Here is a 14100-nt window from a genome sequence, read left to right as displayed (position 1 = left end):
CCCCAAAAGCTGAATAAACAAACAAGCAAACAGACATACATTAGACAAACTCCATGCTCCAAACTATTTGTGTTTTTTTTTTTTTTTTTTGTCAAAATCTATTCTCTCATATAACCTCACTTATTGACGAAAATACTTTGTTAAAAATGTTAGCAACAACTAATAAATTCTGTGTGGTTCTACAAACCTTTCCTGAAGATAATGTAATCAATTAAGTTGATTGCATATTATCTGGTCTCCCGTGAGGCCTTTAACCTTTTGATTAATGGAGATTGCCACTCTGTTCTTCACTAATCTTATTTAACCCTCACTTCCTGTCTGTTTATACAGACCTCATTTGCATCATTTTCTTTCCTCCATCAACAACTGAATAAACAGTCGCTGATCATACTCTGATATGATCATGCTCCCATTACAGGGCTAAGAAATTCAAAAAAGTAATGTAAAAATTCTGACTAAGATGAATTGGACTGAAATGCTTTTTCTACAGCACTGGATGGTTTGTATTAGCAAGGGATTGGAGTACTTGAGAGTGTGTCGATCTTGCAATGTTGAGAACACTGATAATAAATTCCTGAAGCTGCCCCTTTAACCATATGTGCCCCAAAATTAAATGGATTCTACCCTGGCCTGTGCCCTATCCCTCCACCAAGTTTGGTGCCACTCTGTTCAGTACTTTTTACGTAATCCTGCTGACAAAAAACAAACAAGCCAACAACCAGATTGACATGGGTGAAAACACAATCTCGTTGGCGGAGGTAATTATTAAATAATTAATTAATATTGAGTAATAATGTAATGTGGGTAATATTGCCTATATTAAATTTGAGTGAACAGTTATGAGCAGCTAATCTGAAAACCAGCATCCTCCTGTCCCTGCTTGTGCTCTGAAGCCTTCCCCAGCTGTTGTTGACCTTCCTTGAGTTACACTAAGAGCAGCATTCTGGGAAAAGCTCCCACAAAATCTCAATGTCATGTTGGTGTGTTTCAGGCCATATTTGTACAGGTTACACTATGAACAGCAGTTGATAGTTTTAGGAATTGTCACAATGAAGTGGAGGAGAATGAGAACGTCGTTTACCTCACTATGCAACCCCAGAGTCAGTTTAATGATCTGTATATATATGACCTCAGATAATCACATTCATGTAGAGATGTAGTGACAGGTAACTTCAGGAGCACTCTCCACCACTTTGCCCCGGTGTGGCTGTACCTGCAGGTGTGTGCTTGTCTTGTTCACTTATATGTTTTTGTTCAGCCCCTATCCTGTTGCCCTGGAGCTCTTTTCGCTTTGGTCTTATATGACAAACCAAAAACCACTCAATGCCACAATTTCACTGTTTTTTTTTTCATTGTTTTCAAAGCATGGCCTGGGAGCTCTTTGCTTTTATTTGATTTACTGGGAATAATGCAAATGTGAAAATGCAGGTTTATTTATCATTAAGATTTCACTCTCACTCCTGCTATCTTTCCACTTGTAGTGCAGACAGGTAAACACACTCAAAATGACATCTTTCTATATGTTTTCCATATTTGGGTCTACCATAAATCTTCTATAATTCCTACTTAGGAGGGGCTCCTAGGCTGCTGTGTGTCTCTTTGTGGATCTGTGACAATATAACCTGTCATAACCCTGCTGTTTTTGAACTTCTGTTATTGTGCCTAGTGTTGGAAAGTGTAGCAACCTGATGTTACTAGCAATACTTCAGAAATTCAGAGCTGGTAATTGTCTTATAGTTGAGACGGTCCTGTGAGGCATATTCACACTCATGCACATGCTGTCTATGTTTCTCTATAAATATAAAGTAACACACCACACGACATCTGTTTCTGTATTTATCTCAGCCTGTTGATCACGTGTGTGTTTTGCAGCGTCAAGTTATGACAGGGCTGCTGGCTGATGGGAGCACAATGTGCATTTGGTCCAGAATAGATCCATAAGGGAAACAGAACAGAAAGAAAAAAACAGGGAAAGAGGAGGAGACAGATGAGTGGTTGAATCAGGAAACAGGAGTAAGGAGGAGTGGCCAAGAAATGGGGAAGTGCAAAAATAAACAGGGGGAAAGGGCAGACAAAAAGAGAGGAGGGGGCAGGGATGAGTAAACATGTTTATGAGTTGAGGGTGAAACAAAATGTGGAACAAAATTTGTAATGCATGGCCAGAGGTATTAATGGAAACACATTACTGAGCTACAGCAAAACTGTTTGTGTCTTTTCCCACACGTTGTCTGAGCCCTGTTGAGTCTTCTCATATATAACAACCTGAACCTGAAGGATAAACTTACATCCAAGCATGCGTTTCAAACTTTACGTGACACCGATTCACGTGTTTTGCAAACTGGCTGCACCGTCAGCCACTACAAATGGAGAGCACAAGTTCATGGAGGACAGCGATTAAATATATCACTCCAAGACCTATTGTAGAGCCTCTGTGCTTTGTTTATGCCTTTGGCAGGAGAAGGGGGGTGGTAGTAAATCCATGTGCAAGTCTACACACACACTCACAGAGATAGGTGGGGGGGCAACATTGCTGCATAGTTTTGTCTGTCTGCAATGATTACTGTACATTACATTACACTGGGGGCTCAGGGACACAGCAGTTTACAGGAGACATCAAATATTATTACAGAAAAGAGTGCTGTATGATCATCCACAAGTAAAAGTAAAAGGAAACTGGTATAAAAATGGGATTTACAGCTGATTCTGTCATTTGAATTCTTGAAGTATCTTCAAGCTTATTCCACAGAACATAAAAGCGACAACAATTAATTTAAGTTTGCAAATGTATATTTTCGAAGTTCAATATCTCTCAGTTAGGGGCTGGGGACACACACTCACACACATGATTGCACACACAGGCCCTCACTATAAATCCTTGTCTGATCCCTGAATCCCTATGAGAGAGTTTATTTTGCAAGACAGCATGAGCTTGACAAAAAAAAAAAAAAAAAAAAAAAAAAAAAAGCACAGCAGGGCAGACCTGGACCAGTTTAGACCAGTCTGGCTGAGTTCTTGTGCTTTCATCTCATTGTTTGATACAGTTCAGGCTCAACCAGTGTAGTTCAGGGAAACTCGGCTTTCATTTAATCTAAAAAAGGTATTCACAGATTCATTTATTCAGCTTTTTAACAAGCATGAACCTGTTTTCCTTTACAAATGTCCAATCAACAGGAAACATGATACAATATTATTTTTGTGCCCTGGATACAGTTTAAAAAGATATTTAGAAAACAATTGACATAGCGTGTTGGGAGTGAAACATTTCATAAGTTGATGCAACAGACACATATTTGATAACATACAATCTTCTTCATAGGGACTTTGTCACATTGTGTAATGTTATTGCTTTATGTTCAGTTTCACTGATATGTTGTAGGTGTACATTAACTGGGTTTTATGTAAGTGTAGCAGTGATATCTGAATTCAAACCCCCAATGCAGCTGATTGTACATTTAAATAATGTTTCTACCTCTATTCTCTCCCTTCTTCCATTTGTATTTCTGTCTGTAATATATTTCCTCCTCTTCTTTTGTCTTTTTTTGTTTGTTCTCCTCTTTCCCATTAGATGAGACTGTATGGCCCAGTTTTCTCTCACAGACAAAGAGGAGACTGTTCACCATGGAAAGCCTCCCTCTCTAACTCTGCACTGGCATGAATGGGGAGCTAATATGGACAAAGCGAACACACACAGTTCATCACATCAGTAAAATCACCACAATATAAAGTAATACATACAAATATGTAAAAGAATTTAACACATTGAATACAAGAACTATGTGTTGTACAAACTTCAGAAATTAAACAATAAAACTAAATAAATGGACTGACTTGATCACCCTCGGTTTGCAGCATGCTAAGATAAACTTCACAACTAACATTCATTGCAACTTCAAGCACAGCATTTTGTGAAAAATGTAATTATATATTTTTTTAAATCTTATAATATTTATCTTATATTAAACACATGAACATCTCCCTCTCTCACGGTCTCTTTCTTATTCATGTGCTCTCTCCTCTCTCTACATTTTTTCACTGCCTGAACTTCATTCCCTCCTCTCAGCCCCTTTCTCTCCTCCTATTACCACCTCTTTCTGTCATTAAGAAACAATGGCAGCACATTATATAAGAATGCTCCTTTCTGTGAGAAGAATTTCAAACAGTTCAATTCACAGTTCCAGTGCTCTTTCTCTCTCTTCTCGTTCAGGAAAGTGGAGTGCTGGGTCCACAACTCAGAGGTCTATGGATTGAAACCATCCTCTGCTATGTTGTGTGAAACATCCTCTCATTATCACAGATTGTATCCACCAATATATCCCTATAATGCCAACTATACACATCTGTGTATGAAAGTAGAACACTGTGTCCTGAACCTGTTCGACTGCTGTCTGGATGGAGGTTGTCAGTTTTTTGTCAGTGAAGTCAAACCAGGCGCACAGGTTGTCTTAGATTAAATATTTACCTCATTTGTGTCTGCTAACATTTTCCCTTCAATTTAACAAGCAATTACCAGAGAGGAAAGCAGCAGCAGTGAAGATGAACACTGACCTTTGGAGCTGCAGCCTGTTGGATATAAACCCACACTTTACCTACCTCCTGTTAAAGCAGTAGTCAAAACACCAATTTTTCTGATAATTTGGCTTTTCCCTTTCCCAACGCCACTGAGTCTGTGAAAAGTAAATAAATTACAGGTGAAGTAACATTAATATTGTATGGTCTTTGACCTCAAAATCATATCACAGAGGAGCTGTGAAATGATAAGAGCTTGGAAGAGAGGTGGAGAGCATTGTTGCACAGCTGGAACTTCCTCAGCATTACAATAATGTCTGTTGTTTCCTTCTTTCATGTATTGTCTCAAACAGGGTATGTCCAAGACTTTTATTTGCTTTTCTTATTTTACATTCTTTGTTACAGAGACACAGACAGTCTGTTCTGCCTATACAAGCAATCAGAGTATGGATTGGTTGTATCAGAAAGGTTTCATGGAACAAAATTCATAAAACTGTATTTGACCAAATCATTTATTAGTCATCCACTTATGTTATATTTAACTGAGTATATTACAAAAGTCTTTAGCGCCCCCTGGAGTATTCCAATGTTCCTTACATTTATAAACTACTATGGCAAAGACAAAAGCCTACTGCTTATTACAGATACCCTCACACGTTTTAATTTGCATTGCCATTTAATTTGACCATCATTGTCACAGAATGACTTCTCAAGTATTCTGGATGTAATGGAGGATTATATGTAATTCCTCAATACTGACACAGTGGTAACCTCCTATTTCATGATCATTTATAAGAAGTTGGAATTGTAAATTGTAATTGCAGTTGTAAAATACATATAAGAAACTATGAAATTTGTGTTGTGGTGTGATTGCAGATTGATAGCCTATACATTCAGCTTCAACTGCCCCAATTTTAACAGAATTTGAGCTTCTAAAAGACTGACCACATCCACCACAGTTTCCTTCACTGTGTCTGTGACTGATATTGCTGATTGCAATATAGAACACACACAAAAGTACAACTAGATATCAGTGTTAGTGATATATTCCAGCAGAAAAAAGAAAATAAACAGAAATGGCTTAGAAAGAGAGATTTTGAACAAACCTTGCTGCAAAATTCAAATGTAATTTGATTTGATTAATAAGTATTACAAGTAATTAGGTTAAAACGTAATATATTATGAATATTAGCACAACAACAGGCAACGTGTTATACAAGAAAGGATTAAAAAAACAAACAACTAATACTCCCACAAAAACGGGAGAAAAATAACTTGACGCATCTACTAAACGTAACCACGCATTCGCACACGTCACCAACCAGGAAGTGAGCAGAGAGGAGGGAAGGCAGAATCACAACAGAAGCACTACATCCTTTGACAGCTTTGGTTTGTGCCGCTCAAACACGCTGGTTGTCTGTCGTTAAAACAACGGACATGTCACGAAAACCCAAAGAGGAATATTACCGGTTCTTTACCGTTACTGAGCCTCGCACTCACGAGAAGGGACACACGGAGTACAAAGTGACAGCAAGGGTTGGTTTACTCATTATCTCTCGTCAGCTACAACGTCAACAATAGAAACATATTTTGTCATTATTATTATTCTCATCCTCCATGCTTGTTATTTCCCTTAAGTACATGATTTGTCTCGTATGTTGTACTACAGTCTCTGGTCAGTTACATCAATCAACTTAATGACTTTGTACTGTTATTGGTTTATAACACAATGAAGTCACATCAGTCCCTGTCAGAAACAACACAAAGGCTCTGCAGCTAGCTCAGACAGATGGATAAATACACAATGGGCCTTTTATTTGAGGCACAGTGAGCACTCAAGTGAAACAGAGAACTTGTGATTCTGTTCGTGAGCTCCAGCTCCCCCATGACCACACTAATGTCCCGTGGTCTAGACAGGCATGCATACAAAATCAAAGGTTATCATATCTTTATAAACTAAGTTCAATATATTGTCACTCTCCCTTATATCTACAGATAAACATACACATGACAACTTGAATTGACTTGAGTTTAAGTACTTTTACTTTGAGCTGCCTTTCTTCCCTCTCTGTCCTGTTCATCCATTTCAAAATACCCATTATTTCAACAGATTGTCCCTTGCTATGTATCAGTGTGACTATCAGTGGAGCTACTGAAATAATCTCTCCTCTCTCCGTTTGTAGTTTGTCTCCAAGCGTCGTCCAGAAGATGTGAAAGAGGTGGTTGTGTGGAGGAGGTTCTCAGAGCTGAAGAAGCTCCACGGGGAGTTGGCCTACACACACAGGAACCTGTTCAGGAGACAGGAGGAGTTTCCACCTTTTCCCCGTGCACAAGTTTTTGGTAAAATGTTGCAAAGATTGTGATAAACTGTGGATACATCCAATTCCAGCATAGTCGCATATTGCTGAGTTGTTTGGTGTGCTACAGGGGCTAGATTCATAACAGAAATCAATCACAATGAACTATGGAAGTTTTTACGGTGTCAGAGATGTTTATTCAGCTCAGTTATCATTTTGATGCTGTTGTTTGTAGCTATTTTTTATGCAGTTATCTTGTTGAGTGTCTTTCAGTCATTTCTGGTGAGGATATACTTGCTCAGCTTGCCTGGTTTTAGCATTTTGTAAGATTCTTGTGACATTTCCCCTGGGCTTATGACATACATTTTCAGTGGTTACAGATGTACAAGTGCAAATGCAACAAACATAGTTGAGCCATACTATTTGACAGTCACTGTTTCCAGTGAGTTTTTAAGGCAATATATACAGTAGTTGCTGTCTTGATGGATATGTTGAATGCACAAAGGTAAACTACAGCCTTAAAAAATGACCAATAATTTGAACAAACACACCTGAAAATCTCCACAAACAACACACACTGTCAGTTCTACCAGTCTGGCTTCCATTTCTACTGTTTATTTCCTTTATTTTTTCATCTAACTTTCTAGAATCATCATCTGAATCGTCATTATATTGCATATTATATAGTATATTTCTGTTGTAGGAAGGTTTGATGAGGCTGTGATAGAGGAGAGGAGGAAGGCAGCAGAAGCTATGCTTTTGTTTGCTACCAGCATACCTGCACTCTACAATAGCCCACAGCTCAAGGACTTCTTCAGAGTAAGACTCACACACACACATACAGGAAGTGAAACAGAGATGTAGTGGCCATGGATATCTGCACACAAAAAACATGCAAGTTCAAAAGTTGTAATGCTATTGGACTCTTTGCTTCCTCCTTCTTTTCACATATCCCCTCTGTTTTCCTCTCTCTCTCCCTTCTCTCAGGGCGGCGAGGTCACAAGACCTCTAGATCCAACCCCTCTGTCCACAGCTGGGCCTCTGCCTCCTCCTCTCATCCCCCTCCCAAAGCGGAGGGCCTCAGACTGTGAGCCAGCAGAAGAGGAGGAGGGGAGGGAGGCTCCAACTTTACCCCAGGACCTAGGCACCAACCTGGGCTTAGAAGTAGGAGAACCTGAGGTGGCGGCTGAAGCGTACAGCGAGATGGGAGGCTCTCCGAAAGAAGAAGAAAGAGAGGAGCTTAGTGATACAGATCTGGATGACAGAGGTACACAGTGGATAAAAAAAATCTTTTATTTCTATTTTTAAACCAAGTCTGTACTTTCCTCTCCACTTTTGCTTTGTTTCATTCTTATCCTTGCTCTTACCTTTTGGTTTGTGTTTCCATCTCCAGTCCCGTCTCCTGATCCATCTGCATCCAGAAACCACCAATCAAAAGAGTCCCAGGAAGAGTTTGATTCACTGTTTTACTCTGTGGCTGAAGAGCAAGTCCCATCCCCAAAGGAAGAAGGTCCACCTCCACTGTCTGATAATGACTTGGCTGTCTTTGATCCCTGCTATAAACAAGGTGAAAATAAATATGGATGAATCATATAAAACAATACCACTGCTTTCAGCCCTCTCAAATCTCTTTCCTAATCTAATTACAGACTTTTTTTCAGTCTTTGGTGATTTTGTCTTAAAGTATATCTCTTATGCAGATTTTGTTATTTTTACTTGTTTTTTTTTTTTTTTAAATACTAAGTAATATTTCACTTGTTGACGATTTGTTTACAGACTACCTGCTAAAGTTCTTTGATGAGTCCAAATGTGATATGCAAGTGTCAGATGAATAATATTGATGCTTCCTGATTGGACTATAGCAGTAACATACTGTGTAATTTGTTCTAAATGAATTACTTTTCCTATAGTGCTTTCACACATGCACTACAACCCTGAACTTATCTTGACGTTACCTGGAGGAGCTGCATGTGAAAACGCAAATGTCCGAATCACTTTAATGGGACAGTAAACAGACTTTATCAAGCCAGCTCGGACCTACAAAGTTGTCCACAGAATTCACAGCAAGCGAGTGGGCATGTTGATGAGGTTTCTGTCTGTCACGCTCTATCCAGGCGCCACCCCTCACCTAAACCACCTTCCATAGTGTAGTTCCAGTAGGTGAGAACGCATCTCACATTAACAGTCTCCTGTTGAGTGCTGCATGTGTAACAATGTCCAGAGAATCACATCCAGACATTCATATGAAATAAGTGCTCTAGACCTTAACAATTGAGTTATGTGGTAAATAACAAGCCTTTAAAATGGTTAGAATTTTTTTATTATTATTAATTTTTTATTTTTTCTTCAACTGTTCAAACAAGAGAACTTGCAGTCTGGACCAAATGAAATGTTGGGAAGTTGATCACTGAAACTTCTGCCATATTAAACAACACTGTTGTCTCTACACGGTCATTAAAATGTGAAGTTAAAGAGTGGTTAGACTAGCAGGGGTGCCTGACTTGGTGCGCTCTTTGTGTTTGTTTGTTTTTTTTCAAACCAGATCCAGAAATAGTCATGGCAAAGTAAACTGACCCATCCTAAGTAAAGTGGTGTCTGGCGGTACAGCTATGTTGGGTAGTGTGGCTGAGCGGTTTAAGCTGCTGGCTTAAGGCTCCAGTCTATCTGGGGGTGTGAGTTCAAATCCCACTTCTCCTAAGGGCCTCTTCAAGCTCATATGTCATGCAATTTGAGATGATATACAATAGGGGTGAAACAATTATGAAATGCAAGCATCTACAATCTTGTGCCGCAATACCAGAAAATCCAACATAATAATGATAGTTCTCTCTTTTCTATTTCAGATAGATCCAGTTCCTCCAGTGACCACTCAGAATTGTTCTCACTGCCGCCAACCAGTCTAGAAGGAGGGGACGTGGCTTATCTGAACCAAGCGGCCACTGAGCTAACAGCTGCCATGGAGAGGGAGAAGGAGGGAGAATTTAGTTCTGCCATTCGTGCATACAGGACGGCAGTGGATATATTGATCACTGGAGTACAGGGTGAGAAACATGGTTTGTTGTAAAAGGGGAAAGAAAGAAGGAAAGAGGGAGGGACATGGTAAAGTATTCAGGTCAGCAATAATACAGTAATGTGTGTTTCCAAAATACTGATCAAAGAAACACATACTAACAAAAAAGAAAAAGCTAAATTGAGTGATAAATAAAAAGTGTACCGTTTTGCACACTACAAAATTGAGTTGAAACAACACTGCAGCGCTTTCTGTGTTGTCTCTTTTCTTTCTGGTTATTAACAATCTCACATTTGAGTCCAGCTCACCCAGTCCATTTGATATAGCATTTTACCTGAATGCATCTCTGCTTGAATTATGTTCACAAATTATATTGTGCATTTAAGTTGAAAGGTGTAATACCCTACTGACCATATTCCCTCTGTGCTGCATATTCTGATGTGTTATGCATTGTACACAGCTGATACACAAATAAAGGCAAATGGGCAGAGCAAAGACACCAGGCACCAAAGCAATTGTGGCATGTCAGCATGTGACCTCATAGTAAAATCAACATTGCTGTTTTGTTCAAGTATTTACCGTCCTGCTTTAGCGAGGGTAAACTGCGTGTTGCTCTGCAGTAAATATGTTGTGTCACTAATGGATGAGTTATTAGGTTAGCGTGCTCTCATGTCTCGTTATAGATAGTAAGGCCGAGCGGTCTGAGGCGCTGGGTTCTTTCTTTATATTCTCTTCCAAAATGCTTCATCCTGAACTGAACTGAACAGCCACCATGCAAGGGAAATCAGTATGAAAGTATGAAAGAACGAATTCTTGAGAAAACAATCTAAATCATGAGGTAGCGTGGCCGAGCGGTCTAAGGCGCTGGATTAAGGCTCCAGTCTCTTCGGGGGCGTGGGTTCAAATCCCACCGCTGCCAGATCTTTCTTAATGGTGTTTTAACGATTGCACTTAGGTTTTGATAAATGATTATCTCTGATCAGAAAATTAAGAAGATAAATAAACACATGGAAATATAAGTACTTAGTCTGCCTCTTAACTCTGCGCCTTATTTCAAAATTACAGTCTGTTTGGAGTGGCCCTCCAAAATCAAAGCTTCAGGTAGTGAGAAAACATTTCACCTATGAAATGGGATGCTGCTTGTGACTTTTACACATTGCCACAAGCTGACAGCAGAATGGAAACCACATATGAAACTGACAATGAGGCTTTTATGGTATACTATTGATCTACCCTTCCCCAGCTGTTAGGCTGATCAGATTTCTTGTCAAAGGGGTCAAAGTTGACTCACCCTCCACCCCGAGTTTGCTGAGGTTGATATCACCTACTCATGTGGTAGCGTGGCCGAGCGGTCTAAGGCGCTGGATTAAGGCTCCAGTCTCTTCGGGGGCGTGGGTTCGAATCCCACCGCTGCCAGTAAAACTTTTCAGTTTACATTTGCTTTCTGAAAAATTCAAATTGAAAATTAATTGATAGTAAAAGGAGCTCAGTGTAGTCTGAAAGGTGTGCTGCTTGCTAACATGCTTACTACCACTATCACCTAATCCTTAAAATTACAAATCTAAAATCTAAAATCTTAAATTTCGAATTAAAAAAAAAACTGTAAGTCTTTTAGCATTAGGTTTAGGAAAGCTTTTGACATGATCTTTGCTTTTTTCTTCTTTTCCACCCTACCTTTACCTCTCTACACCAGTGCTGTTACTGGACAATAATAATGGAAATAATAATCTTTGTCCTTCTTTCTGTGTGTCTGTCTGTCCAGGAGACCCAGATCCAGTACGCAAAGAGTCAGTGATGAGAAGGACCGCCCAGTATCTGAAACACGCTGAGATGTTGGTGGACAGGCACTCCTCACCCACACACAGTCACACATCTACAAACACACATATACAGGACCCATAGATGCACACAGATGTATTTGTATACACTGTTCCTACAAATGAAGACAGATCAAAGACTAAGCTCAGGGTTGTGACATACATATGCAAACATACATGTCACACACATGCAGCCACACACATACTCCTTCTGTCTTGAGGGAGATTCTCATAGACATACATGAGAAGTGAGAAGTGATGGTCATTTAGACCAAAACATTCACAAATATCACATCTATCAGGTGCAAAAGCACAGAACACACTCACACGCACATACGTGAACACACACTCCTGAGGTACACACTACAGTGCAGACTGTTTCTTTAGCTGCCTTTGTTTAGTAAAAAATCTGTGATTTACAGAAGCTAAGTATCTGGAAAGTGAAAGTAACTGTAAATTGAACTGGATTAATCGATAAACAATCCTTCATCTCTCTCTTTCTCTTTCTCTTGATTAATTATTACCTTCCTTTTACAATCTTCTCTCGTTGAATACAGTAATGTGTCTGTATATTACGTAATTTGCATTTTGCACAAGAAATGTTTTGTTAATAAATATGATTTTAATTTAAGTCAATAACACATCTGTTTTCTTGGGTAAAGTTAGAAAGAGCAGTCAGTTCAACAGTTCTTGGTAAAACTATTACATGCCTTAATCAGATGGTCAAAATAACTGTCAACAGGCCAGGATATTTTAGGATGTCTAACCCAGTCAGTTGTCAGCCTATAGTCTGAATCACTCACCATCTACAATGCACATAATTTGTTTTGCTGTGGAATTATAATATTGTACCAACCCAGAATTGCTTTTATATTTCTGTTTTCTATTTCTGTTGGCAAGAAACTACCAATCTGAGGTGTTTTGCAGTGCTTCTCAGCCGTAACAACAATTGATTTTAAACTATTCAGCATAACAATTTATTGTTTGTTTTGTAGTCAGCGGTATTTTCAATTATTTGTATATCATTTCAGAGTTTTCTTCCCACCATGCTGTGTTACTGTCCTTAAATATACAATGGCTGCTCAACTGAATCCAGTGGTTGTTGAAGGTTTTATAGGTTTGCATGTTTGCAGTAGCACATCATTACCTATGAGGGGCACTGTTGGCTATTAGATCATGACAATTACACCTCTAGTGCAGAAACTCCTAATCCTCAATTTGAACACTTACAAATCTGCAAAATCTCATATTAGTTTTCCTCAGCTGAGCAATTTCGTTTATAAAGCTGCAGTTTAGTTCAGTAGTTACTAAAATAACCTTTTGGACTATTGAGGAAACTAGAACCTACACTGCACAGGATGAACTCTTCTAATTCTGCTTTTTCTTGTGTTAAATATACTGAATGTACAAAAAAATCCCCAGGGAAGGTATATATACGTATTACTCATAACTCATAACTCATTTTGTTAGAGCAAAATAGCATCAAACATCACTATCAGGCCGCTGCTAACTTGTCATACTGATGGTAGTTGTAGGTGTATATTATTTATGTCCATCATCCATTTGTATGTATGGCAGTATATGCTTGTGCTGCTTTACTTCCCCCAATTCCCTGCTGCAAACTATGTTTCCTGTGTCCATCTTTTGACATTGTACCTGGTTAAAGAACAGTTATAAGATGCATTAGAGCACTAATAGACTGATAACGTATGTGAGTACAGTATTTTTCCCAGTGATAGGCCATATTGTGCTAATAAACACATATTTCATCTTATTAACTATTCACCCCAGTAGAGAGAAGAGAATTCATTCTTTTGCAGGAGCTTCAACGCACTGGTTTTGGATAACCTCATTTTTTAAGGTTAAAGTTTTGGTATTTTCGACGACACAAAAAAGGAGAAGGGTTGGGCGAGTGGGATGCAAAAGAGAGGGAAAAGAGGAAAGAGATCAGTACCATACAGCAGAATCCCTTCTCTAGAGAGGAGAGAGGGATGGAGGCAGGACTGGAAGGACAAACAGATGGAGAGGCGACAAAAAAGAGAGGCCGGTGAGAGGAAAAGGCTACCCTTTCTCTCACCAGATGAGAACAAGAGGGGTTGCGGGGAATGAGAGATAACAGAGGGGATGGAGGAGAGGAAAAAAGGAGGGATGTGATTAGAGGATAAGCAGAGATCATCCCTCCATTGTTAAAGGGATGGAAAATACTGACCCTCCCTCTTCCTCTATTTTCATCCCCTCGTACCTCTTTTTTTTTACATGCTTTGTTTTGAGCATTGTGGGGAGCTTGAAGAGGATGGAGGGATGGCAGAGAAAGCGAGAGATAACATTGCTCCATCCTGTTATATATCCCTCTTTTCCTCTCATCTTTCCACCTCTCTCTCCTTTCTATCCATCTCTCTTTCTAGTGCTGCACCTGTGAAATGCAGAGGATGTGAGATAGAGAAGAAGATGGAGAGACAAAGAGATGAAG

The 14100-nt window shown here is 39.3% G+C and overlaps 1 protein-coding gene and 2 non-coding genes across 3 annotated transcripts; all 3 read left to right on the top strand.

Annotated features, from left to right (window-relative positions):
- Positions 1-5834: 5834 nt before the first annotated feature.
- Positions 5835-12261, top strand: snx15 (sorting nexin 15). The gene is made up of 7 exons (XM_023404075.2): positions 5835-6042; positions 6690-6846; positions 7507-7622; positions 7791-8070; positions 8197-8370; positions 9647-9844; positions 11576-12261. The coding sequence occupies exons 1-7, from the start codon at positions 5944-5946 to the stop codon at positions 11713-11715; spliced, it is 1164 nt and encodes a 387-aa protein (XP_023259843.1). The 5' UTR covers positions 5835-5943; the 3' UTR covers positions 11716-12261.
- Positions 10651-10732, top strand: trnal-aag (transfer RNA leucine (anticodon AAG)). The gene has a single exon. It is a non-coding gene; the product is annotated as a tRNA-Leu (tRNA).
- trnal-aag (transfer RNA leucine (anticodon AAG)) lies at positions 11148-11229 on the top strand. The gene has a single exon. It is a non-coding gene; the product is annotated as a tRNA-Leu (tRNA).
- Positions 12262-14100: the final 1839 nt, after the last annotated feature.

The sequence above is a fragment of the Seriola lalandi genome, unplaced genomic scaffold (genome assembly GCF_002814215.2).
Source record: "Seriola lalandi dorsalis isolate HSWRI2012SDOR001 ecotype SW California unplaced genomic scaffold, Sedor1 jcf7180002054216, whole genome shotgun sequence".
Lineage (NCBI taxonomy): Eukaryota > Metazoa > Chordata > Actinopteri > Carangiformes > Carangidae > Seriola > Seriola lalandi.
Note: the sequence above shows the minus strand (reverse complement) of the source record. Positions and strands in the feature narration are given on the sequence as shown.